This window comes from Fistularia commersonii, chromosome 18, assembly GCF_037954325.1.
Source record: "Fistularia commersonii isolate RoL2024-O1a breed Wild chromosome 18, RoL_Fcom_v1.0, whole genome shotgun sequence".
NCBI lineage: Eukaryota > Metazoa > Chordata > Actinopteri > Syngnathiformes > Fistulariidae > Fistularia > Fistularia commersonii.
In genome coordinates this window covers 16,423,187-16,448,149 of record NC_141301.1, presented here as the reverse complement: position 1 = coordinate 16,448,149, position 24,963 = coordinate 16,423,187, and the positions used below count along the sequence as shown (strand labels likewise).

Here is a 24,963-nt window from a genome sequence, read left to right as displayed (position 1 = left end):
CTGCTTTGCAAACATGGCAGCAGAGAAGATCGATGGCAGCAGCGCAGCTCTCTTTGCATATCTGGCGTCCGAATTGCGTAATAACTGGGATTCTGGCCGGAGGCGGCACCGGCGGCGGCGGCGGCGGCGGCGGCGGCGGCGGCGGCAGCTCGCCTCCACCACCGAGTGAGGGAGCCAACATGAACCCCTTTGGTGGCAGAGAAGATGGTCCACGTCACTGTTGGTCTATATTCATGAAGGTAGAATTCAGAGAGGACTTTATTTCACATGGCTGCCAACACACACACACACTCTCGTGTGTTTCTTGAATTCGTGGGTGAAATTGAATAGAATAATGTTACATCCTCATTTGTTTATTTTGTCTCTGAAGCCGTTATAACTGGATTGTGCTTCATTTGAGGAAATACCACAAAAGTACTAATCCTATCACACCACATCCCATCATGCATCATAGCGTCACACCATCCGGAAAAACACACTCTCATCCCGCGTTACACATTGGGATCCGTGTGTCGTGTAGTTTCCAGATCCATCTGCACATATGATTCAGCCCATGCCGGGTCGTCAGGCGGCATTAGCACAACCGTGAGCCGCCGCCACCGCGCACAGCTGACGTTTCCCCTCACAAGCCCATCGTTCCTGGTCATCGTCGTTTCCCGCGTTCTAAAATGATCAGCCTGCTGATGCCAGTGTGCCAGCCGCCGCCGCCGCCGCCGCCGCCGCCTCGGCTTGAATGCGAGTCTTCACACGGGGGAAACGCCGCTGTCACTTCCTGTACCGGCTGATGCGCCGCGAATCCTCTGGTGTGTCGTTAATGATGAACGAACCTCCGCCGTGCTGCCGGAAAGACGGTCCGCTTGCATCAGAGCGTGCGTGTGTGTGCGTGAGAGAGTGCATGTACGTGCACATCAATACCAATGCATGAATGTATTTGTTATGAATATTTTCCACTGATTGGTGTGTTTACCTCCCAGCTGATGCGCTGTGATTACGCAAAGGCCCAGGAGGCGGACAGCTCGGACTCGGCGCCCTTCTCGCCCTCCAGCCCCCGTGAGAAGTGGCTCCGGCGGAGGACGCACGTCAAACTCAGGGTAAAGACACTCTTCAGCCTGAGCTCCGACGGCGTGGCGGCTGGAGAGAAGCGCAAAGTCCGACATAAACTCGGCAAATAGATCGATTGCTCGCGCCGCTCCGTCACGCTCTCACACACACCGTTTATTCTGCTCCCCCCGGGGCCTTGGCGAGCGGGAGAACGCGTTTATATCATGGCCTGCAGCGGCAGCGGCGCTCCGGCGCTGACCTTTCCCCGGTGGTCTGCGTTCACGTCCTCCCACGCTCTCGCCTCGACCACTCCGGCTCGCACAAACACACGGTTATGGATGCGCGGCGGCGGCGGCGGCCCGGCCAAGGAACGGATGAAGGCTTTCTTGAAAAGCTCCCCGTTGTCGGCCATTATTTGTGTCTGCGGTCTGAGATAGCGGCGTAGCGCCGGTGGAGAGGCGTCTTCAAATCTGTGCGGGAGCTGCGATCCTGCTGAAGAGGAACCTCGAGGAGACGTTCCGTCCTCGGCTCCGTCGTGAAAACATTTAAGTTGAAGGAGCGACGAGGCCCGGCCGCCGCCGCTGGGCCGCCGTCCCTGACCCCCCTGCGCTGCCGAGAGGCGGCAGGCCCTCCAGGCAGCCGGACAGGGACGCCTCCAGCGCCGCTCGCTTCTGGTCCGAGCCGCTCTGACACTTCGGAGGTCTGAAAATCCATCTCGCCCCTCACTCACGTTGTCTCGGAGCGGAACGAGATACTCGCTTCCCCGTTTTCACGCTGGACCGCACAGATTGTTCCCGGAGAACTCTGCCGCCGCAATTAAATATGAAACGCCTCCTGCAGCGGCGAGCGCGAGCTCCCGCGACCACTCTGGCAGAGGTTTGCGCACCGCTTTGCTCGGTGTGATGGGAAAGGCGGGCGCGGAGATCCGGGGCTCATGAATAATTATCAAAAAGCGAGGATCCGGCTCGAGACTGTCGCAGAGCAGAAGTAGGTCACGTTCCGCCAACCGTCACGTTCCAGAATTCACCAAGGATGGAGACTCACAAGCACACTCGAGGAGGTTCTGTCAAAGACGCTGGCGCAGCAGCGCAGCAGCAGCAGCAGAGAAAGTCTCCGTGCAGAATTCTGGCCGCATGGAAACAGACTCTGCTTCTGCAGAGTGAGCGCTCAATCAACTGCTTGCTGGAAAACAAATGAAGGGATTATCAAAGATTAGCGCAGCGGAGCGTCGGCATCCCGGCGCCGGCCGGATCCGAGCTCGGAGCAGGACCGCAGCAGCGAGGTGGCTGTTTGTGCACCAACTCCACTGAAGTGTGAAGGCAAACCTGGCAACCCGATGAAAACAGCAGAGAATTATTTCCGGCCGTGTTCTGTGTTCCATGTATGAACTCGCTCGGGTCGCCGGCTGCTGGTTTTTCCCCCTTCGACTTCAGATTTCCAAACACGGATATCGTATCGATATTTTAGAATATGTGAAGAGTAATTGAGCCACAAAGCAAATGATGAGCTCCGCCCTGAATGTGCTTCTGTCACCTTGTCCTGATGGAGTCTTGGAAGCCCCAGTGAGCCCAGGAGCTCTGTGTTTGGGGGTTTCTGGCCCTGAAAGGCCACTAAAGGCAAACGGGTGCCAGGTGAGGTCCAGACAAAGTGTGGCTCAGAAGCCCTCGGCGGCCAGAGAAGCCCTGAGCTCTAAGAACGTGGCCTTCCCTCTGGGAACATCCAGAGACGCCCCAGAAGAGGTGTTCTAGGAGAGGGAAGCCGGGTTCCCCTGTGAAAGCAGAAGATGGATGGACGTACGGAGGGTATCTGTCGGAATCCTCCCGTCCGGAAATAAACCCCATCGGTTTACGGTTCCCCCGCCGTTCGTGGATGTGGCGGTTCCGTTGGCTTCGTCGGGCCCTGAAGCTTCAGACGGTGGACCGTGAAACCGGGACTCCGGGCTGGCCCGGGAACGCCTCGGCGCCCCCGAAGGGCCGGACCGGGTGGCCGGGGAGCAGGAGGTCCGGCATCCACGCTTCAGCTGCCGCCTCCGCGACCCCGACGCCGGGAGACGAGGACCGGACGGATGGACTCACTGATCGATGGTCTGTGACGGCTGCAGCCTCCGGCGCCGCCCGCCTCCTCTCGTGAAGGTCACTCCGCTTAAATCATTTTCGGTGGTCAAAAAGCCTCGGGCCGGTGATTTCCCCCGGTCTGCTCCGTCTGCACCGGGATGACAGCTGACGAACCGCAGGAACATTCAGGCCACTTTTAATAACACGGCGTGATTTTTAGACGAGCCAAATCACAGTCATTTCAAGATGGTCAGCAAAGCTGTCGACGGTAATCCATACAACCAACAATCATCGTTAAAGACCACTTCTGCAGACACACACACACACACACACACACACACACACTCTAACTCCCAAAGCCTGGAAATCAGTGCCTTCAGACTTTTTTGAGCTACTGTAGCGTGTCACCGGTTGAGGATGGCGTTGGGGTTCGTCCACCGAGGAGGTGAACATCTGAGCATCACCGAGTCGGACTTGCAAAGTGTTGTAAAATCCGTCCCATCTCGCTTGTGCAGAACGTCACGGCCAACCACCGAGTGAACGACGTGATCGCCACGGAGGACGGGCCGCAGACGCTGGTGGGCCGCTTCATGTACGGGCCGCTGGACATGGTCACGCTGACCGGGGAGAAGGTAACGTATCCGAGCCGTCCACGTAGATCGTGTCCTCCTGAGACACAGGGTTAGGGTCGACCTGCTTGACCCTCCCGCCCCGGCAGGTGGACGTCCTGCTGATGATCCAGCCCCAGTCCGGCTGCTGGGTGCACTTTGACACCGAGGTGACCAACAGCAGCGGCAGGGTCTCCTACACCATACCCAAGAGCAAGAAGCTGGGCCTGGGCGTGTACCCCATCAAGATGGTGGTCAAGTAGGTGTCCGTCTCTGGGCGCTGAGCAGACATCGTCCTCGACCTCTGCTCTCAACGCTGTCTTTCTCCTCCCCTCCTCCTCCCCCTCTCTGGATCCCAAGGGGCGACCAGACCGGCGCCGAGGCCTACCTCACCGTGCTGCCGCGGGGCATGGAGTGCGTGGTCTTCAGCATCGACGGCTCCTTCGCTGCCAGCGTGTCAATCATGGGCAGCGACCCGAAGGTCCGGCCCGGCGCCGTCGACGTAGTCAGGTCGGCCTCTGCGTGCGTGTGTGTGTGTGTGTGTGTGTGACTTTCACCAGGTAGACCTCAGAAGGAAGGACACGTAGACGCAGCTTCTGGTTTCCCAAGCCGACGCCTCGTGGACCGGCGTCCTCCCGTGGCGTGCCGTCTGTCTCTGTGTTCCCATTGGACGGCTTCCATCTGTGTGTGTCTGCAGGCACTGGCAGGACCTGGGATATCTGATCATCTACATAACCGGCCGCCCCGACATGCAGAAACAACGCGTGGTCTCCTGGTTGTCGCAGCACAACTTTCCTCACGGGATGATCTTCTTTTCCGAGGGTTTGGTCCACGACCCCCTGCGCCAGAAGACCATCTTCCTCAGGAACCTCATACAGGACGTAAGCCGCCCCTGACACCCGTCCGTCTTCTAACGCGTGGAGAAGTCTTCTGCTGTGGCCGGTGAACCTTCCCTCCGACGTCTCCTCTCTCCAGTGTCACATTAAGATCAACTCGGCTTACGGCTCCATGAAGGACATCTCCGTTTACAACATGCTGGGCCTCGGCCCCGGGCAGATCTACATCGTGGGCAGGCCCTCCAAGAAGTATCAAAACCAGTGCCAGGTAGGCCACCTCCGCCTCCGCCTCCACCTCCACCTCCACCTCCATCTGGTGGAGCCACTTCCTCTCCGAGTATCTTTCCTTCATCGGATCTTATTTCCCGTGCAGTTCCTGAGCGACGGCTACGCCGCTCACCTGTCGGCCCTGCAGTTCGGCCACCGGGCGCGACCCAAGAAGTCCCCCTCCGTCCGCATGGTCCTGAGGAAAGGCTCCTTCGGCCTCTCGGCCAAGCCCGACTTCCTTTGTAAGCGCACCCACCTGCGGCGGACCATGTCCGTCCAGCAGCCCGACCCCCCCTGCACCCCCAACCCCAAGCCCGAGCGGGCGCAGAGCCAGCCCGAGTCCGATAAGGACCACGGCGGAGGAGGTCCAGGAGGTCCAGGAGGACCAGGAGGACCAGGAGGAGGGGGCTCCGGCGCTGGCCAGGGCGTTTGGAGCCGGGCCTCCGTGCATCGTGGAGACACCACCCCCTGACGTTCAGCTCGGGGGTCGCTGGACCGCAGGACGGCAGGAGATGAGAGTGAAAGGCTGTTGGTGTCCAAGGCGAAGGTGAGAGGTCACGCTTCTGTCCTGAAGGAAAGCGCTGTAGATGTTTGAACACGTTCCGACTGTCACCTGCCAGGACGGGACCAGATGCATCATTCCGGCCTCCACAAACTCCACAGATATGGAGAACCGCAGTCAGTGGATCAAGGCGGCGTCTGATCCCGACCAGGCGCCCAGCAGCCTGGGCTCCCCAAGCACTTTGCATGTGTTTAGACCAGCAGGCCGACGTCCGCTATCTGCTCGGAGAAGGAGATCTTCTCCGACAACCGGGAGCCAACCGGCTTCACTTTGATACTAATATCATCCCGGGTTCTGTATCTTCTCCCGCTCTGCGAGTCTTTGCAAGTGTCAGGAATAATAATGTGTTGGCACGGCGGCGCGGCGATGCCTCCTGCTCCTCGCGGCCAGAAGGTCCCGGCTTGGATTCCCACAGGGCCTTTCTGTGTGGAGTCCGTCTGCGTGGGGTTCCTCCAGGTTCTCCGGGTTCCTCACAGCACCTGCAGGAGGCTCATGGAGACCCTACATTGTCCCAACATGTAAATGAGAAGATCAACGGTTGGATGTCTCCATGTGTGTCCCACTGATGGATCCAGGATGAACCCCACCTCTCCCCTCACTTAGGCTCCGCCCCCCCGCCAGCACGAGTACAGGATTAGCACTGTGGATGGATGATGGATGGATGATGGATGGATGGATGGATGGATGGATGGATGGGTGACTGACTGCCACAGCATCACTAATCTTCTCTTAACAGTGATACGTGGTCTTCAGTGACTCTGCAGGAGAATCCAGATAAAGATCAGAAGTCCAGAGGAGGTCAGGTGGACAGCAGGTGGAGCAGGTGTGCAGGTGTCGCTTCCCTGCAGCAGAGGATCCTCACACAAGTTTACAGAGATAAACAGTGTGTGTGTTTGTGTGTGTGTGTGTGTGTGTGTGTGTGTGTGTGTGTGCTCAAACCCCCACCATATGCCGATTTACTGGAGAAACACCTCCAACCACACTGACCTTCTGCTGACCAGGGTTCAGTTATTCTCAGAACACACACCAGGAATGCAATCACAAGACAGAAGCTGGAGGCCGAGGGCGAGGAGTCGTCGTCCCCCGAACATCTCCAGCCGCTGCTCCGTCTGGGTGCTGCAGCTCTTGATGTTCTCAGATGAAGGCGTCTGCAGAGCAGGGAAGAACCCCACATCAGGAGGCCACGGGAGAGGAGGTTTCCAGCGGAGGCGGAGGCTAAGCGGCAGGTCGGGACTCGCATTAGGAGAAACACTTCATCAACATCTCGTCCAGGACGCGGCAGAAGGTACGGAGAAGACGGCTGGCTCGGCACCAGGACGGATCCGGAGAGGCGGAGCAACGGAGGAGCGACGGCGGGGGGGCGGGAGGTCCAGCAGAACGAACCGGATCATCTCGAAGGACGCGCCTGAGGGACAGGGAGGGAGGGCTTGTCGGGATCACAGCCTTCCGCCGCTGCCTCGGTTTCACCGAGAACATGAATCCAGAAGAGGTGGAACCTGATCTTCAGCCTGGGATCCTGGTCTCCTCAGCAGAATGGGATGTTCTTAAAAACCTGCCAAGATGCTTCCTGACTGACACTGGTGTGAGACACCATGCAGGCTGCAGTCAGCTAGCTGGATAATGTGTGTGTGTGAAGATCTTTGCCACGCACACACACACACACACACACACACACCTCCTGCCTAGCAGTGAAATGTGTCGACACACTGCTGCTGATTCTGCCTGATATTTTCAAGTTCCGGCAAAGTCAATAACTGTCTGCCTTGATTAGATTTCACTGTGTGTGTGTGTGTGTGTGTGTGTGTGTGTGTGTGTGTGTGTGTGTGTGTGTGTGTGTGTGTGTGTGTGTGTGTGTGTGTGAGAGGGAAGACAAAATTTAACAATTGGACTGAAAGATGGGTGAAAAGATGGATTTAACCAGCCCCCCCCGCTCTCTCTCTCTCGCTGCCGCAAAACAAATATTACCGTGGCAACCTGAACGAGACGAGCTATTTTTAGAAGCAGCTCACGAGGATGACCAAATGTGGATTATGTAATTTGTGAAGCGGGCGGCGGTCCGTCGTCTCCGAGCAGGAACCCGGCGAGAAGGTCCCCTCGGACGTGGCGCTTCTGACGTGCGTGCTGTCTCCTGTCCACAGTGTGGCGTCCGGCCGTGCACGTTTCCCCGGGAGCGTCCCCCGGACGGCGCCTCCCCCCCGCTCGCCGTGACCACGACCGAGTGACCGTCTCTGCGCTCGCCGTCCCGCCGCCGACCCGGAGGGACGTCCCTCCTCCGGACTCCTCTTTGTTCCGTCCGACGCTCGCGCCCACGGACTCGAGGCCGCGCGTTGACGGGTCGTCATGGCGACCGCAGCGAGGACCTCCCATCCTCCCCCGGCGTGGCGCCCGGCTCCCTCTCCCGGGGTCGCCGGGCGGGCGCTCGGCGGACTCCCGCCTCCCTCCGGCCGGCCGAAGGCCCGCCTTTGTATCTTGTCGTGATCGTAGGTATCGTTTCTCGCGCGCCGGCGAAGCTCCGAGCCACGTCATCGGAGCTCGTTTATCTCCATCATCCAAGTGGCCGTTTCATCTCAGTGGATGTGGTAGCCTCGTAGCTCGGTAGTCGCAGTCGCTTCCAGGATGTCGTGTTGGACCTCCCCGCTCAGACCCGCCGGCCATCTCGGATCGCGCGTGCGATTCAAACCTATTTTTCTATGCTGAGATATTGTACATAGAGATATTTTCGATGTATGTTTTTGGACCTTTTGTTGGGGTTTGGCCTTAAGCTGTGTTTGATCGTGCTGTGCAGATCCAGAACCTGGGGAAGGACCCGGCGGGTCCACCGAAGCCTGCGCCGCTCCGTCCCTACAAACTGCATTCTATCGGTGGTATATTGCTTTTACAGGTTTGAGATACTGTGTGTGTGTGTGTGTGTGTGTGTGTGTGCGTGTGTGTGTGCGTGTGTGCGTGCGTGCGTGTGAGTATCTCGTTGTCCCAACAGCTGCAACTAAATTATTGTGGATTTGTTTTCTACTCTGAACCTGGAGAAGGTCACCAGACCTTCTCGGAGGCCAGCGTCACATACTTGTCACTGCAGCTCATGACTGTGTGTGTGTATCTGTGTGCGTGCGTGTATGTGTGTGTGTGTCAGTTGTGTGTGTGTGTGTGTGTGTGTTAAAAGCGTGGCAGTTGTCAGCTGAGGGCCGAGGCGAAGCCTCACAGCCGTCCTGCTGTGAGGCGTGAAGCTGGAGACGCGACCAATGAACGCAGAGGCGGCTGCTCCTCAGAAGAAGGCTCAGGGCGGCGTGGCCTCCAGGGGGCGCCACACAGGCAGGAAACCCTCAACATAATTATAAGCAACATCATCATTAGAAGTCCTGAACCCTCTTTGTAGTGAAAGGAGTCCTTAAGATTAACTGTTGACTTGGAGAAGCTCACACAGGTTGAGATGTAAAGCAAAGGCTTGTTGACATGACAACTACCATTGATTGCTCGTATTTACTCACTCACTTACAGGATCTTTGTTTTGTGTGTGAGAGGTGTGTGTGTGTGTGTGTGTGTGTGTGTGTGTGAAGGGTTGTGTGTGAGTCCGCCTCTCGGCCGTTGGATTCTGGCTGCAGGACCAGCGTGGGAGTTGGTGGACGAATGTGAAGAGACGATGTTCTCAGCGTGAGCCTCTGTTGTGACTTGGGTGTCGGTTCGTCACGGTGGATGAGTGTGTGACGCTGGCCTCCGGCCCGGGGTGGTCCTCCTGTACAGATCAGATCTTCTGAGTGTTTCCTGGACTGTGTCTCTTCATTGCAGAGTAAAGATGTTTCACACAGTCTTGGCTCCAGCCTGTCCTGGTTCTTTGCTTCTTCTCCGATGGAGAAGTTGCGTTCGCCTGGCTGTCGGCCTCCGTATCGGAGCCGCTTAAGCTGCGGCCGCAGGGACCTCTTCCTGCCGCCGAGCCGCCGCCGCAGGTCTTCAGAGGAAATCCGGTCCACGCGGGTGTTGGTGACCGGACTCCCGGGATCGGCTCCGACGGGCTCCGATCGCCTCCCGAGCCGAAGTGGCCTCGGTTTCAGGCTCTACCGAATCCCGTCGTGGGTTTCAGGGCGGCAGCAGAGCTCCCTGCTCCTCCTCGCAGCCGCGAGGGGATTTGCCGCGGTACCGTAGAGGGACCTCTGTCCGGCCGCGAGGAACCTCTCGGCTCATCCTCTCGACGGTTCAGTCCCGTAGAAATCTTCTCCTCGTGGACGCCGGACGTGAATTCCTTTACTTGAAGGGCGTTTGGCCCCTCAGATGACCGGCGGGGAGCTACAGTTCTACCGGGAAACTCCTCACTGGTCCTCGGAACGAAGAAGCCTCTGGGATGAGGGCTGAGACGGCTTCAAGTGAAGAATTTCAAGGCCTGTTGCCACCACAAGAAGATTTGGTCAGGAATGTCCATGACATGGAGGACTGAGGACCATCTCCCAATGGTTTCTGAGCCACCTGTCTCAAAACCACCGAGGACCTGGAGGTTGTGACAACGCCTTTCTAATGTAAGGTACTTGGACCCTCTAGTTTCCCGGTGCCCGTCGAGTCAACAGAGAAGCACCAGAGCGTGAGGTATGCCATTGTGAAACACACACACACACACACACACACACACACACACACACACACACACACACACACACACACACACACACACACACACACACACACACACACAGAGCGGCAGCTGTTTTGCCTTCACGTTCTCATCCACAGTTGTTGAAGCTTCTGTCAGAAGGCGTCGGGGCGAGAGGTGGCAGGGAGATCTCTGCAGCGATGGTGCTGATGAACATCAGAAGATGTTTGGGTTGAATGCCGATCAAAGGTTTCTCTGGCGGACGGGAGATTCACTCAAACGCGTCTGAATTTCAATCTCAAAGCCGCCCGGCTGAAATAAGGGATGCAATTACGGGTTGAAAAAGCCGGAGAGGCCTTGAAATCAGGCGGCGCCCGCCGGCCGGGAGCTCAAGACCTCAGAGGAGTCCGGCCTGCGGCCCTGAACAGGAGGGCTGGAGGTCCAGGGGTTAATGGTTGACGGCTCCGGTCGAGGACGGCGGCATCTGGAGGACGTCATACCGGCCGGCTTGGGTTAATCTGGTTTGGACGGAGCGGTTATTCATTCACGTCGGAGCGGCGAAGAGAACCTGGGATTGAAGATTAAAAGAATGCAGAATAAATGAAGCGGCCGCTCCTCTCAGTGGAAGCGGACGAGGGGGGGCCGCGGGTCCTGGAGCTTCTGCAGGACAACCGTGGTCCTTCTGGAGATGGAGGTCAAAAGGTGTCATTCTTTTGAGATGAGATGAGAACAACTTTATTAATCCCGAAGGAAATTGTTGTGCCAGAGTTTCGAGCAAAAACATACCAGTAATAGACAATAGTGGAAAGGAGGAAGAATAAGAAATATAATGAAATATAAATTGTCTTAGCTGTTAGCAGTAACGACAAAGATTGAAGATTCCCTGCGGCTGAGGGAAGAGGAAGCTACTTTTGAAGCTACTTTCAGCCTAAAGGCACGCCGGAGCGGCGCTCAGAGCTTCTTCCTCACCGCAGGAGGTCCTGCTTGGGGTTCGCCGCCTCTCCACGTGTTTTTAGATGGTCGGACCGGATGCGGGACCGGAGGCCTCGACCTCCCTGTGGACGCGCGGACCTTCTCCATGCCCGTAGACCAAACACATGCAGTTCACCATGGGACGCCATCGCCCGGCGGTCCCGGTGTGGGAGCGTCACCCGTGAGATGTTTCGGAGACCATCCAGAGGTCTCCGATGAAGCGTCACGTCTTTAAATGTGCCGTTATTTGGTTCAAGGTTTAAGGGTTTACCGGCAGAGGGCCGCGTCACTCGTGGGACCTGGAGGTCCGGCGGGCCGGTTCGCCACGTGCGGCGCTGCCGTCGAACGGCCGTCAGAGTTTCATATCTCCGAACGCCTTCATGAACGTGCCTCCCAGAGTCGACGGACGCCGGTTGGATCGATTTCCCGCGTTCTGAGAAACGCAGAAGACGTCCGGGAATAATAAGGGACTCGCATCTCCTGCCGCTCGCAGCGGATCCGGCCCGGCGGCAGGGCGGGGAAAGAGTCTCCCCGCGGAACATTAAACCCATCATTCCCGGCAACAACCTCGAATGAAATTTTAACTGTGATTGAAAGTGAAATGCAAATGTCATTTGTGCACTTCCAGCCCCCCCGGCAGGATCCACGGCGGAGATGAGTGACTCATGAGATGGAACCTCCGCCAGGTTAGGAGCCCGGCCCGACGCCTTAGCTTCACATTAAGCGGGATCGCCTGAAACCATCCCGTCTGTTTCAGTCTAACCGGCCAAACGCCGGGGAATTAATTAGTAACCTTTTAGCTGTGGGACGGCGGCCGGATCCCGTCCCTGGAGAGACGCGACGGAGCCTTGAGAGGAAGCCGCCGCGGCATGGAGACCTCCAGCGACAGGTTGTTCTGCTGCGCCCCGCTGAGGCGCCGGATCCCCCGGACCCACAGGGACGAGATCTACCACATCCTGAGGATGACCGGACCCCTGGTGAGACCCGGCCCTTTCCCCTTCTTGGAAGCCGCGTCTCGCACCGGTCCCGCACGCCGTCCTTCTCGTCGGCGGCCGCGTCGCGCTCCGAATCCCGGCTTCAGTATCAACGACACACTGACCACGCCTCTCCTTCCAGCTTCTCTCTCGAATCCTCCATTACCTGCTGCCGTTCGTGGTCACCATGTTCTGCGGGCGCCTGGGAAACGACGTGATGGCGGGCTATGGATTAGCCTCTGCTGTAAGTGGTCATCTGTATGCGGCGGGGGGTCGCGGAGGTGCAGACATCATTTCTGCTGGAGCCCGGGAGGAAATATTACCTCCATGAACCGCCTCCCCGGGAAGGCTCTCACGGTCGGCGGGGAAAAAAAAAAAAAACAACCCGATGACTTCATCCGTGTCCTTTTATGGTGGTGAGTCACGGAACGGCCGGTGACGTCGTCGTCCCGGCCGCTGTCCCCTCGTCCCGCAGGTCATCAACGTCACCACCGCCGCCACCGGATACGGCCTGGGGCTGGCCTGCGATACCATGGTGTCCCAGGTCTGAACGCGACGGCGCAGAACGTCCGGCCGCCGGACGAACCCTAAAACCCCTCCCTGTGCCGCAGACGTTCGGCGGTAAGAACCTGCTGCGGGTGGGGGTGATCCTTCAGCGAGGCGTCGTCATCCTCCTGCTCTTCTGCCTGCCCTGCTGGGGCCTCCTGCTCAACTCCCAGGCCATCCTGCTGCGCCTCGGCCAGGACCCCGACGTAGCCGAGTGGGTAATCTCCGTCGGCCGGGTCGGCGAGGCGCCCGGCCGCCTCGGACACCCCCCCCCCGCGTCGTCGTCGCCGTCGGCGAGAGCGCCGTTTACCCGCCGGCCTCCACCAAACCCGCCTCTGCTTTCAGAATCGCCCAGATCTACATCACCGCCTTCCTCCCGGCCGTACCGGTAGGTCCGGGCTCCGCGCCCCCTTTCGATGGACCTCGGCCTCTCACGCGTCTTCTTTCCGCCGCCCCGCCAGGCGATGTTCCTCTACCACCTGCAGGTGTCCTACCTGCAGAACCAGGTGCGTCGGCGGACGTGGCGTCGTCGATATAACCGGACGTTAGACCGGCCGAGCTCACCGTCTCCGCCTCTGGACTCCAGGGGATCCTCCTGCCGCAGATGTACACCGCTGTCGCGGCGAACGTCGTGAACGTGGTGACAAATTACATCTTTCTCTACTGGCTCGATCTGGGGGTCGGGTAAGCGCCCTCGCCTTCATCCAAATACACCACACACCGGAGTGTGTGTGTGTGAGCCTGTGTGTGTGTGTGTGTGTGTGTGTGTGTCTGGCAGAGGCTCTGCAGCAGCCAACTCCTTGTCCCAAGTCTACATCTGTCTTTTCCTGTTTGCCTTCATTTGGTGGAAGAAGCTCCATGTGACGACGTGGGGGGGTGAGGGATCTGACGTCTGTCGTCTCCCGAACGCATCCGGCCTCCTCCTCCGAGTTCTTCTGAGGACGGAGGGACGGGTGTCTCTCTCGCCCTGCAGGTTGGTCGGCGGAGTCGCTGCAGGAGTGGGGCTCCTACATGCGCCTGGCGCTGCCCAGCACGCTCATGACCTGCTTCGAGTGGTGGGTTTATGAATTCGGGGGATTTTTCGCAGGTAATGCCTTCAGATCCGTCCTTTCCCAGACACGTGCACCATGGGAGCGCCTCGCCCGTAACGCTGCCGTACGCGAGTAGCCGGAGCTGTGAAGGCTCTGTTTTCGCGGACGTTTGGACCCGAGGAGATGCGGTCGGTTCTGCTTCTGATCCCCGTCCGTGTCCCGCCGACAGGGATGCTGAGCGAAGACGAGCTGGCCGCCCAGCACGCCGTGATCATGGTGGCGTTCCTGACTTACATGGTACTGAAAAGGACCAGGAGCACTGGACAGGACTGAGCAGGACCGCTCTCTCTCTCTCACACACACACACACACACACACACACACACACACACACACACACACACACGTTAGCCTCGTGCAGGGAGCCATCTCCATCATCCTGGTGTTGCATGCACAGTTAATATTTATGCATCTGTTTTTGAATCCCCCCCTGCAGTTCCCTCTGGGCATCCAGGCCGCGGCCTGCGCTCGGGTGGGGAACGCCCTGGGCGCCGGCGACACCGCCAGGGCCGTCCTCACCTGCAAGGTGGCCCTCGGCCTCGCAGGTCAGGGTCTCTCCGCCCGCCGGCCGGGGCGTCCCGTCCCGCCGCGGGGCCTCACCGCCCGCCTCACCGCCGCCCCGCCTGTTTTGCAGGCGTCTTCGCGCTGGTCGAAGGTCTCGTGCTCGGCTCTTCGAAAACGGCCATCGGTTCCATCTTCACCTCGGACGAGTAGGTCTCCGCGGGGGAAAGATCACGCCGCCTTCCGCCCGCCGACCGGCAACCATGTGTTTCCGTCGCTCCCTTCCAGGAAGATCGTCGGCCTGGTGTCGCACCTGATGAGCGCGTACTGTTTTCTGCAGCTCTTCGACGGCCTCGTGGTGAGTTGGAGGCGTGCGCGGTCACGTCACCGTGTGTGTGTTTGACGCCGCGATGTTCACGTCAGTGCTCGCGTGTCTGACGTCCGGACGTCCATGTCAGTGTGTGTGCACAGGCATCTTCTTGGGGACGGGGAAGCAGAAGATCCCGGCGGTGGCTAATTTCGTGGGCTACTACTGCATCGGGCTGTCCCTCTGCGTCGTGTTGATGTTTGTGGTGAAGCTGAGGATTTTAGGTGACCGTTCGCCGCGGTTCTCCTCCGACTCCTCGCCGCCCCGCCGAGGGCTCGGAGCGCGAGAGGCGCCCTGACCCCCCCGTTTGGTTGCAGGCTTCTGGCTGGGTCTCCTCATCTGCGTCATTCTACAATCCACCTTCTACATCGTGGTCATCTTCAAGCTGGACTGGGACAGGATCACGGAGGAGGTCGGCAGGACCGCGGATGTTGGCGTTGGACGGAGGAGGATCCTCATCGTCTGCATCTGTGTGTGTTCGCAGGCTGTGAAAAGAGCCCAGAAGAAAACCCTGGGGGCTCTGGGTCCGGCCCGACCCGCTCCTTCGGACGGAGGCCTCGTGAGTGAACCGGGAACATTTCCCCAGACGGTAAAGCCGCCGGACGTCGGCGTCACCGAGATGAATCTCGTTGAAGGTACAGGACGGCTATCTGCCCGTGGCGCCAGAAGGTCCCGGCCAGGAGGCGGAGGTCCACGCCGGACCCGGGCGCCGTCTCTCCGTGAGGCAGCTGCTGGTCCGGCGAGGGCTCATCGTGCTGGCGGCCGCCGCCCTCCTGGCGTCGGGGGTGTGCGTGCGCCTCCTGGTGCCTCTGCCGCCCACATCAAACTCCACCGTGGACCGGATCAACTCCACCTTCGCTCCAGACCCGGTCTTCTCCACGGCGGCGGGATCCTGAAGAGAGAGCGGCCCGATCTTCATCGCCGCCGCCTCGCAAAGACGGACCGGCAGAGATCGCCCCGGTCTTTGTCTGGACGAACGGCGGCTCCGTGTCGGAGGAGGACGGAGCCGCTCGAGGAACCGCTTCCAAGCTTCCAAGCTTCTGCCTTCGTAGATGATATTCTGAGGATCTCCAAAGTAATTCTTCAAGCTCACCCGCTGCTTCGCTCTTCTCCTCCCAGGTTGACTTTCTATGATTCGTACAGGAACGACCTCCAGTCACAAAAACCCGCCGCTCCGCCTGACGACCTCATCGGGCCCGAGGTCACTCGCTCCGGACCGTCCCGTTTCAGGAGAAAAGGGGTGGAGATGTTTCTCCTGTGGTCTGGACAATGAATTTGTCACTGTCATAAACACCCGAGTGATGATTGTATGTGTGACCCGAGTGGAATCTGTAAATGATCTCTGGACCTGAATAAAATGTGTGGCCCAGCCGGCAGGTGAACCAATGAGACTCCTTTTAACCAGGGTCACTGAACACATCACGGCACTCTCTCATATGTCTTCTTCACTGTTTCCAGAAGAGTGTGTGTGTGTGTGTGTGTGTGTGTGTGTGTGCGTGTGTGTGTGTGTGCGTGCATCATGGGGCTCATCATGTGCATTCGCTGTAGTTCACCCTCTCACTGCCAGAACACACCTTTGACTTGACATGAACCGGCTGAGCTTCTGATTAGCTTCGTCTCCTTCTCCTCCCTTGGCAGTGACCTCCTGCCTGGGTTCCTCCACTAAAGATCTCCTGCCTGGACCTGATTCAGATCTACTGACAGGTCCTCGTCAGGACGTTCTCCTCCGTGTGTGTCCGTCCGACCGACTCCAGGCGGCCTCCTGGTCCTGGAGGCCTGCAGGAAGGGCAGGTGTGTTTCACCTCCTGTCCTCCATCCGGGTTTATCTGTGTAGCACGAAGCGGAGCGACTCAGGCGGCTCCTCAGGAGAACCTGCCCGAGGAGGCGACCGAGCGGCAGGGAGAACGTGTCTTTCCTGTTTGCAGCAGGCGCCCCCTGGTGGCCGGAGGGTGGACTCACATTACTTCAGTCCTCGGCAGCTCTGTCATCGCTCCTGGATTCACGGTGTCCTATCAGTGTTTCACTCATCCTGAAGGGTGTGCATGTGTGTGTGTGTGTGTGTGTGTGTGTGTGTGTGTGTGTGAGCACAAAAAAAGCTTGGCACGACTTTGACCGTCTTAATGGAAGCGATGCACGATCTGCTGTTCCGTGGATTTCAAGCTGGCGTTCTCCGTGCAGGTCTGGGACCTGGACTCCAGCTGCGGTGGTGGACCTTCATCCGTGGACCCTCTACACTCACTCATAATTTGAGGAATCCTGTGGTCAGAGTGAGAAGAACCTGCCTTCTCTCTGCATTTACTGTCGCTATAAAAAACAATCCGAGCGATTGTAAAGTCAGACTTTTATATCGTGGCTGAAATCATTCATAGCAGAGGAACAAAACCACAAATTCAAGAGTCCAAGCACGTTCCCCGCGAGGTTCTTCACCGCTCCGTCCTCGGCCTTCTGTCCATCCGGACCTTCTGCCCTTCGGGCTCCTGTCCGAGGATCACGTGGCGAGCGAGGGGATCAGCAGGCCGGCGATGAGTCCGGTGGCCAGGATGCAGAGCATCCCGGTCAGAACCAGACCCCGGCGCAGCAGCAGGCTCCCGAGAGAAGGCTTCTCCACCACCACCACGCTCGACGCCAGCTCGTCCTCCTCAGAATCCGGGTAGTCGGCGGCTTCGGTGAGGCCCCGGCACGTTTCGGGGTCGTCTGCTTGGAAACAAGACTCTTACGGTCAAAAAGGGCAGCTTTCAACTTCCACGTGCGACGCACGTACGTACATATAGATTGTACAGGACGGGGCGCGTCCGTCATTCCTTAAGGCGGGGCTCCCCGGAGCGCCATTCGGTACCGGTCCGCAAAGAAAACCTTCCTCGGTACAAATGAGTTTTTTTTTCATTCGACCTTTTGGATCTTATTCGGAAAAAACGCCGTTTCCACCTTCGCCTTCCAGCCGTCTTTAACTCTGTCAGGCCATTTCACACAAGCTCGCCCCTGAAAAAAAATGAGCCGGAAACAAAGAGCTTTTCCGGAAACAAAGAGCTTAAGTGTCGCGCGCTGCCGGCGAAAAAATGGGTGCATTTCAAAGTTATTTCAAATATTCCGACTCCTACCCGAGGTTATGGGTTCATGGCAACAGGTGATACAGAAGCGCCCGCTGCACGTTATTTGCAGTAACCGGTCCGCGGGAACATTTTCATGCGTAACACTGGTGTCTGGAACAAGAAAGGCTGGGGGCTGCGGCCCGAGGGTCGGCGCCCGCCGCCGACAGAAATCCATCGGTGGATCCATGTTTCTGCAACACTTCTGGGAAGCGTCGGCGTGGGATCGTTCAAACGCGAGGACCTCCTGCCGCTCGACTGAACGAACGAGCGCGAGGTCCGACCTCTCGGGCCGCCGAAACACTTGAAATTGAAAAGCGAGTCACGTGGCTGCGAGAGATAATGAAAAGAGTCCAGGTCTTCTGCTCTTATAACATCTCAACCCCCCCCAGGCCTGTGTGGGATCAACAGTCATGTACATAACCTGTTGCAAATGTCAACAGGGCGCAAGTGACACCGGCAGGGCGTCGCTTTACAGAAACTTTCGCAAAAGCTGCTAAAAGACCGACGTTTGGGACGGAGGTGGCCGAGGACGGGCGTGTTTCTTAGATGGTGACGTAACTGAATCCCCGGGATACGAGCGCTACGTGAGCTCTCCTTTGGAGGACCAAGCGCTCGGGATTCCACCCGGCCCGCCTTACTTGTGTCTGTGGGGCGTCGGCACACTCCTGCTCTGCTCTGGGCCTGGAGGAGGAGGAGGAAGAGGAGGAGGAGGAGGAAGAGGAGGAGGAGGAGGAGGAGGAGGAGGAAGAGGAGGAGGAGGAGGAGGAGGAGGAGGAAGAGGAGGAAGAGGAGGACAGTGTTGGTGGGTTTGTGAGAAGGTCGGGTCCGAGGCGAGGAGTCAACCGAGACTGGATGAGTGGTTACCTCCGCCGTGGCTTTTTTCCAGTCCATTCTGATCAAGTAGATGATGAAGAACAAGGCCTCCAGCGCCACACAGGAGAACAGGCCCACCCACATACCTGGAACAAAGAGTCGTCGAGGGGGATCTCAAACATGGCTGCTGCGCGTCGGACGCTAACGTGACCCGGACGAGGCGACGGGACCGAACGGCCGAGGTCCGGACGCGCCTCCGCGGCAGATCTTACCCCGGATTCCCAATTTGCTGGCAAACATCAGCGAGATCCCGACAGGAATGCCCACGCCATAGTAACCCAGAAGGTTGCACACAGCTCCCACCCTCTGCTTGCCCGCTCCTCTGATGATCCCCCCGGTGGCACACTGTGAAGAGGCGGTTAGACAAGAGCTCCTACCTTCTGGGCTCCTGAGCGGCCGAGGGGGCGGGACGTCCTTACCGCCAGGGCGTCCAGGAGCACGAACGGGACGAAGAAAGGAACGACTTCCGAGACGCTCTTTCCGATTCGTCTGTCGGCGGAGAAGGCGAAGGTCACCTCGGCGTGCACGGCAAACATGGAGCCCCGGGTCACGCCTGTCAGAGAACCCGGGCGCCGAAGCACAGTGTTCACAGGTCCACGCGCTCGCTATCGCAGGTCCACCGGGGAATACCTACTCGTCGTATGTAAACACGTAGGAGATGTTGTTCCTCAGGGCCCCGATGGGAACCATCAGCACCAAAGAGACCAACCCTGTTTGAGGCAGGAGGCCAGCAGAGTCAGAGGAAGGCCGACGGGTGCCGGACAGGATCTAGAATGCGCGGCGGCTCCGGTTTCTGAGAAGAGACGCCTCGCAAAGCAAATGAAAACGGACGCGCCGGTTCGGGTCGGCGTGTTCGCTAACCTGCGCGGCGCCTTCCTGACGAGAGGAGGCCGAAGCCGAGCGAGCGGGTTGGCTGACCTGCACAGAACACGGAGACCTCGGCTGAGAGCTTGGCCTGCTGAGTGTCGCCGGCTCCCAGGGCGTTTCCCACTCGGACGTTCCCGGCCACGCTGAAGCCCAGAGGAAACTGCGGAGGACACCGCATCCATCTGCTGTTACTGCCGCACCTTTCGGATCGGACCCGTCGGCGTGAGCGAGCCCGTGGAGGACGGCTCGTCCGAGGGGAGCGTATTCACCATGTTCGCAAAATTCGCCATTTCAAATAAGATGGACTGGGCTCCGAGTTCCACTTCATTTATTAGACCTGCCGACAGAATGTACGTTTATCCGCAGACGTTCTGACCGGCATTGACCCGCAACTTGGCCGTGAATCCACGGAGCCACGTGGAACGTCACCTGCGAGAAAGTCCCCGATCTCAAACGTCCACCACTCCACGCACATCATGACCATGCCGGGAATGGCCAGGTTGACGTACGAGCCCCAGTCCTTCAGGCACTCTCTGGACCAGCCTGCGTTCGAGGATGAGCACAGTTCAAAACAACGTTAGCGTCATTCTGGATTCAAGATTCAAAGCGTTTACCGTCCGCGGCGGAGCTAAGTAGGTTTCCACAGCTGACTAATAATGAAGCTGCTGTTGGAAGCGGAGGTAAACAGAAATGCAAACAGTAAACAGAAATGTAGACCGGTGAGAGTTGTGCCAGCTCAAGTCGAGCGCGAGGCGGCGAGCCGTCCTGAGGTGCAAGCCGCTTCCACACTCCTGACAGCCGTTTGGGAGTCTGACGGCCGACGGTCGAGTCGTTCTACATTTCACCGGACCTCCGGCAGAGGGTCGGAGTGCCAGGAGTGCCGGTCTGCGTCGGTGGCGGCTCCTGGTCCACAGCTCTCCTGTGGACCTACGGTGGGAGAAGCTCTGCAGATAAGGCAGCAGGGCTCCGGTGATCTTCTCTGCAGGCGCTGCTGCTGTAGCTATGCAGCTGTCGGAGTTGCTGCGACGCTCAGGCGACATGCCAAAGCTCCTCAGCCTCCTCAGAAGGTACGGCCGCTGCCGAGCCCTCCTGACTGTCTGGTGGTGTTGAGGGACCAGCGGAGGTCCTCGCTGAGGTGGAGACCCTGATATTTAAAACGGCTGGCCGATGAGGTCTCCTCTCCTTCCTCGTGTCCTTCGTCTTGTCCGCGTTGAGGGTGAGGCCGTGGTCCTCGGGACGGCTCGCCTCCACCGGTCCCTTTCATCGACCACCGGTGACGCCTCCAATGGCTGCAGAGTTGTCTGCAAACCGCAAGACGACGTTCTCCTCGCGGGAGGCGGCGGATTCCTGGGTGACCAGGGTGTAGAGGACGGTGCTGAGGACACGTCCTGAGGAGCGCCGTGTCGTGACCGCGCTGGCTGAAGTCCTGCCTATCCCACCAGGCCGGGTCTGCTAGGCAGGGGGTCTAGGAGCCGTCACAGAGTTTGTGGGGGAAGACCGCGCTGAAGGTGGCGCTGCGGTTTTTGTTTTCCGTGTAGGAGAGTGAGCCGTGGAGGGACGGACCTGCGCGCAAACTCCGGACGGTCGAGGTTGTCGGTAATGTTCCTCTGAATGTGGACCGGCAGCACTCTCTCCAAACGCTTCATCGGGATCGAAGGCGTGCTACCGGCCTGACGGCATTCAGGCAGGTGGACGGGCTCTTCTTGGGAAGTGGTCCATGGTCGTGCTCTGAGGGAGAGGTGGAAGATGGAGGTGAGAACATCAGCCGGCTTTGTAACCCACGCTCTGAGAAGAGTGGACTGAACATCCGTGACATCACCCCCGCGTTCACTTGGCCGCAAAGCAGAAGATCTTCTGATCTTCGGGCCAGAATCCGCCAGCGCCGTCGGTCAGACTTTCCATCAAACCACAAGTGTGGCGATGACAGTGTCACGTGTGCAGATCTATGAGGGGAAATCAAGCCATCCAGCTTCCTCTGGGTTCTTCTCAGCACTCCATGCTCCGAACATCTTCTCTGATAACGCTGCCGTGTCCCAACTAAATCCTGCATCTGCTGGACCGAGGCCCAGAGCGAGCTCTAGCTTCGGGTACTACGAGCCAACATGTCACTAGAGGTTGCTCTCCACGGTGTCCGGAGCTTCGTATCTTCTCGGTTCTTCATTCATCATCAAGTTCAAGATACAAATGTGGTCCGAGACGATCGCCAGAAAGCCCCTCTGCCGGACAGCCCCGGCAGTGATTATGGAGCATGATGGTCCTCCATGCGGTCCACCCGCGGACCCCCAGCGGGTGCCGGCGCTATGACAGTATGGTCGCTGCGTTATCGTGCTTGAGGGAGTCAGAGAGGATGCAGATACATCCGCGGCGTGAAGCAGGCCGAGAGCGATGGATGCTGCCGGCCAGAGACGCCCCTCGCAGCTCCGACAAAGTTCAATCTCTTCAGCGGCCTGACGCGAGCTCCCGGCTCGGAGGCGTCCGCGGCCCACGATTGGATCGGAAACCGGATCGGCCCCATCTGGTACACAAAGGGAGGCGTCCACGTGTGCACGGTGTGCCCTCCGGGACCTTCTGATCTATCATGACGTCCCAGAGCAGTTCCAGATCTGGACCGGACAGAACTCTGCGCAGCTCCTACTGATAGCGGCAATGAGGAGTAAGAGCGCGGCGTGGGGACGGACGGGACGGACGTGACGGCGCTTTTCAACGAAATGACCCGAAGGAGGTTCTGAACGCGCCTCAGAGCCAGACTCTGAACGGTGAAGACAGCGTTGCACTCACCCGCCCAGGTGGCTTTGTGAATACCTGTCCACCGGATGTAGGCGAAGAGAATCCCAGCCATGAGAATCTGGGAACCGGCGTTGGCCATCGCGGAGCCTCTGTGAAGGACAAGGCTTGACATCTGTGATCTGAAGGACGGGAGAGAGCGGACCAACCCCGGCACTCACGCCACTCCCAGGTCCAGCGCGAAGAGGACGGTGTAGTTGATGAGGGCGTTGAAGATGTTGACCGCGAATCCCGTGACCACCTGCGGCCAAACGATGCCCTGGAAGAAGCGTCAGCGAGAGACACCATCGAGCCGCCGTCTCAGACGGCGTCCGGCGGTGCGACCAGAGTCCAAAAGCAGATACTTTGGATTCACTCCGTCGCAGGGCTTTCTGCTCATCTCTGCTCGTCTCTGCTCATCTGAGCCTTACCTGGTTTTGGAGATATCTCGCCTCCAAAGAATACATGAATGTGGCCTTCCAAGACAGAAAAGCAAGTCGAATATCAGCGCTCGGTTTTAAAGAATCTCACCGTGCGTTTGGAAAACGGCGGGCGAAAGGTTGCGGTTCGGGCGTTCCTCAGAGGGAACATTTCGATCGAGCGATCGCACGGTTCAAACACTCACGGGAAGAGCCGGCATGAAGATCCTGACATACAACTGCGACACCCTGGGGAGACATCGAAGGCCGGTGAGCGATCGATTCCGGCAAAGGAGAGGAAGAAGAAGAAGAGGAAGGAGCTGCACGAGGGCGGACCTGGCCACCTCCGGGTCCTGTCCGGCCGCCAGCAGGATGGACTCGGTGTTGATGAGGACGGCCCAGCAGGGGAAACACGCCAGCAGCAGAATCAGGATGGCCCTCTGCAGGATCACCCCGACCTTCAGGAGGTTGCGGCTCCCGTATATCTGCGCGGACGACAGAGTCGGTCCTCCGTCCCGTCCGTCACGGAGACGGCGTTCTGCCGGCGAACCTCCGTACCTGAGAGACCAGGGTGTCGCAGGCCGACGACAAGCCGTTGCCGACGGATATGCCGGTGATGTTGATGACCTGAGGAGCGGGAGGAGGATCAGGCTCGCCGGCTCTCACCGACGCGTCGGAGGAGCCGAAGCTTCACTCACCGCGAAGGCGAGAGACACTCCTGCCAGCTCCGTCCCTCCCAGGTGGCCGCAGAAGATGGTGCTGACCAGACTCACCGCGTAAACCATCAGCTGGTTGGTCATCTGTCAACACCACAGAAGGTCATCTGATCGCCGCCGCTCAGCGTGCGGGAGCTTCGCCGGGCAACATGTACGTTCTGATGTTTCCGCAGAAACTCTTTAGGGTCCCGTTGGCTTTCTGGCCGAGGACGTGTTTGGACCGGCGGCGCCGCCTCCACCTTCAGCCGCGGCGGGTGGAGAAACACCTCCATGGCTGGAGGTGGAAGAAAACACCAGCCTGGCTGGAGGTGCATTTAATGCAAATATAGGTTGTTCTTAAGAGAACAGGAGTCACAAATAGACAAATATTTATTTAGCGGGTGATTTGAATTTCAACGGAAGGACGGGGTGAGGGGGGGGGTGGGGGGGGGGGGGGGGGGCAGGAGGACTGGAAGGAGATCTGACAGAAAACCGGAAAGCGAACCGTGACTCTGTAGAATCCGGGACGGAGGAAATCCAAAGACAGAAACATCTTTCTGCTGTTCTTTTCAACTCTTTCAACTCTTTTCCGTTGTTTTTTATTTCATTCTCCTCCAATGAACGCGCGCCCTCATTCACGCGCACCGCCCGAACCGGACCGGAACCGGAAGACGTGGAGCGGGTCGGAGACTCACCACCGGTAGGGCCAGGCAGGTCAACTCCCTGATCTCTGACCGGATCTCCTCCGTGGGCAACATCCGGCCGCGGGACTCAGCGGGGACCTGCGTCCTCGCCACCGATCCACCCGTGGGGCTCCAGGTGGGGCAGCAGGTGGAAGTCCCGGGTGCTCTTCAAGTGGGTCTGCCGTGGGTCTGCCGTGGGTCTCTGGGTGGGTCTGCCGTGGGTCTGGCGTGGGTCTGCCGTGGGTCTGCCGTGGGTCTGCCGTGGGTCCGCCGTGGGTCTGCCGTGAGTGTGCAGGTGTCCTCTCCACTGGGACGCCTCTGACAGTTGTGCGGCGGATGCGCCGCCAGCTGACGTCACGCTGCCGTGACGTAACGGGGCCGTGCCGGTCCCAGCCGGTTGAGCCTGGGGCCGGGAGGTTGTCGGTTCGACCCCCCCCCCCCCCCCACACACACACACACACACACACACACGCACAAATGTGTGTGTGATCTAGTGGGAAGCAGTGGTAGAAGAAGAAGAAGAAGAAGAAGAAGAAGATGAAGAAGATGAAGAAGCTGTGAGCTGAAGGCGGCCTGAGCAGCCCCATGTTTCAGGGTTTTATGGGATGGCAGGAGCTGCTCGGGGCCGCAGGAGTTGTACTTCTCCTTCTTCACCGGCAGAGGGAGCCAAAGCTGATTTCTACGCAGAGTCCAGCGTGATCTTCTGCAAGGTGTCCAACATGGCGCTGCAGGAAAACCCTCGACATCAAACCTCTGGACCACAATTCACAAAGACTTCAGGAGATGGAGAGGATCAGGATGGAATAAAGTCACTTGGACGGAGAAGATCTGGATAGAAGACCAGAGAGGAGGTTTGTGGTTGGAGAGAAAGTTTGTTGGTGTGAGAAGAGAGGGCGAGATGGAGATCGGCTGGGCGGCAGTAGAAAGAGAAGGTAGAGCTGTCGGTAGGTTCGCAGTTTGATTCCAGTTTGATGAATGGAAAAGTCTAGAATGCTGGCTGCACTTTATGATGATCTAAAGTCATATGATATCCATCCATCCATCCAACATCCGTCCATCCATTCTGGCCGGAGGGCCGTAGCCTCAGGCTAAAGGCCGGGCTCACGGTCAGGACATCCTTTGCCGTCACTGCCAGACACCTTGACATTGGAGGCTCCGCAGTGGAGAGGCTGCTGCACTCCAG

The 24,963-nt window shown here is 58.7% G+C and overlaps 3 protein-coding genes across 5 annotated transcripts in view; 2 read left to right on the top strand and 1 right to left on the bottom strand.

The window, feature by feature from the left end:
• The window catches only part of pitpnm3 (PITPNM family member 3), a 48,357-nt gene extending 40,727 nt beyond the window's left edge, over positions 1-7,630 (top strand). For 2 of the 3 annotated variants that reach the window (XM_086164326.1, XM_086164323.1), the window contains exons 13-20: positions 975-1,091; positions 3,611-3,727; positions 3,814-3,962; positions 4,064-4,213; positions 4,401-4,584; positions 4,679-4,807; positions 4,913-5,353; positions 7,507-7,630. In XM_086164326.1, coding sequence (XP_086020452.1) covers positions 975-1,091; positions 3,611-3,727; positions 3,814-3,962; positions 4,064-4,213; positions 4,401-4,584; positions 4,679-4,807; positions 4,913-5,278 — 1,212 coding nt within the window. In that variant the 3' untranslated portion in view covers positions 5,279-5,353; positions 7,507-7,630. Of the gene's footprint in view, positions 1-974; positions 1,092-3,610; positions 3,728-3,813; positions 3,963-4,063; positions 4,214-4,400; positions 4,585-4,678; positions 4,808-4,912; positions 5,406-7,506 lie in introns of those variants that run through there. The other variant, XM_086164325.1, reaches the window with a different exon arrangement.
• Positions 7,631-12,050: 4,420 nt separating this feature from the next.
• LOC147224596 (multidrug and toxin extrusion protein 1-like) lies at positions 12,051-15,414 on the top strand. Its single transcript, XM_086164860.1, has 16 exons — positions 12,051-12,131; positions 12,363-12,431; positions 12,499-12,647; positions 12,779-12,821; positions 12,895-12,939; positions 13,020-13,117; positions 13,212-13,309; positions 13,407-13,520; positions 13,694-13,761; positions 13,960-14,068; positions 14,158-14,233; positions 14,313-14,382; positions 14,483-14,615; positions 14,709-14,803; positions 14,876-14,950; positions 15,027-15,414. The coding sequence occupies exons 1-16, from the start codon at positions 12,075-12,077 to the stop codon at positions 15,285-15,287; spliced, it is 1,560 nt and encodes a 519-aa protein (XP_086020986.1). The 5' UTR covers positions 12,051-12,074; the 3' UTR covers positions 15,288-15,414.
• A 1,389-nt stretch (positions 15,415-16,803) lies between these two features.
• Positions 16,804-23,855, bottom strand: slc47a3 (solute carrier family 47 member 3). The gene is made up of 17 exons (XM_086164288.1): positions 23,793-23,855; positions 23,101-23,202; positions 22,961-23,029; positions 22,739-22,887; positions 22,609-22,651; positions 22,415-22,459; positions 22,166-22,263; positions 21,999-22,096; positions 19,650-19,763; positions 19,490-19,557; positions 19,272-19,380; positions 18,988-19,063; positions 18,773-18,842; positions 18,566-18,698; positions 18,345-18,439; positions 18,119-18,161; positions 16,804-17,085 (listed from the first exon to the last, which is right to left on the bottom strand). Exons 1-17 carry the CDS (start codon positions 23,853-23,855, stop codon positions 16,880-16,882), a joined length of 1,581 nt encoding a protein of 526 aa, XP_086020414.1. The 3' UTR covers positions 16,804-16,879.
• Between the last annotated feature and the right edge of the window lie 1,108 nt (positions 23,856-24,963).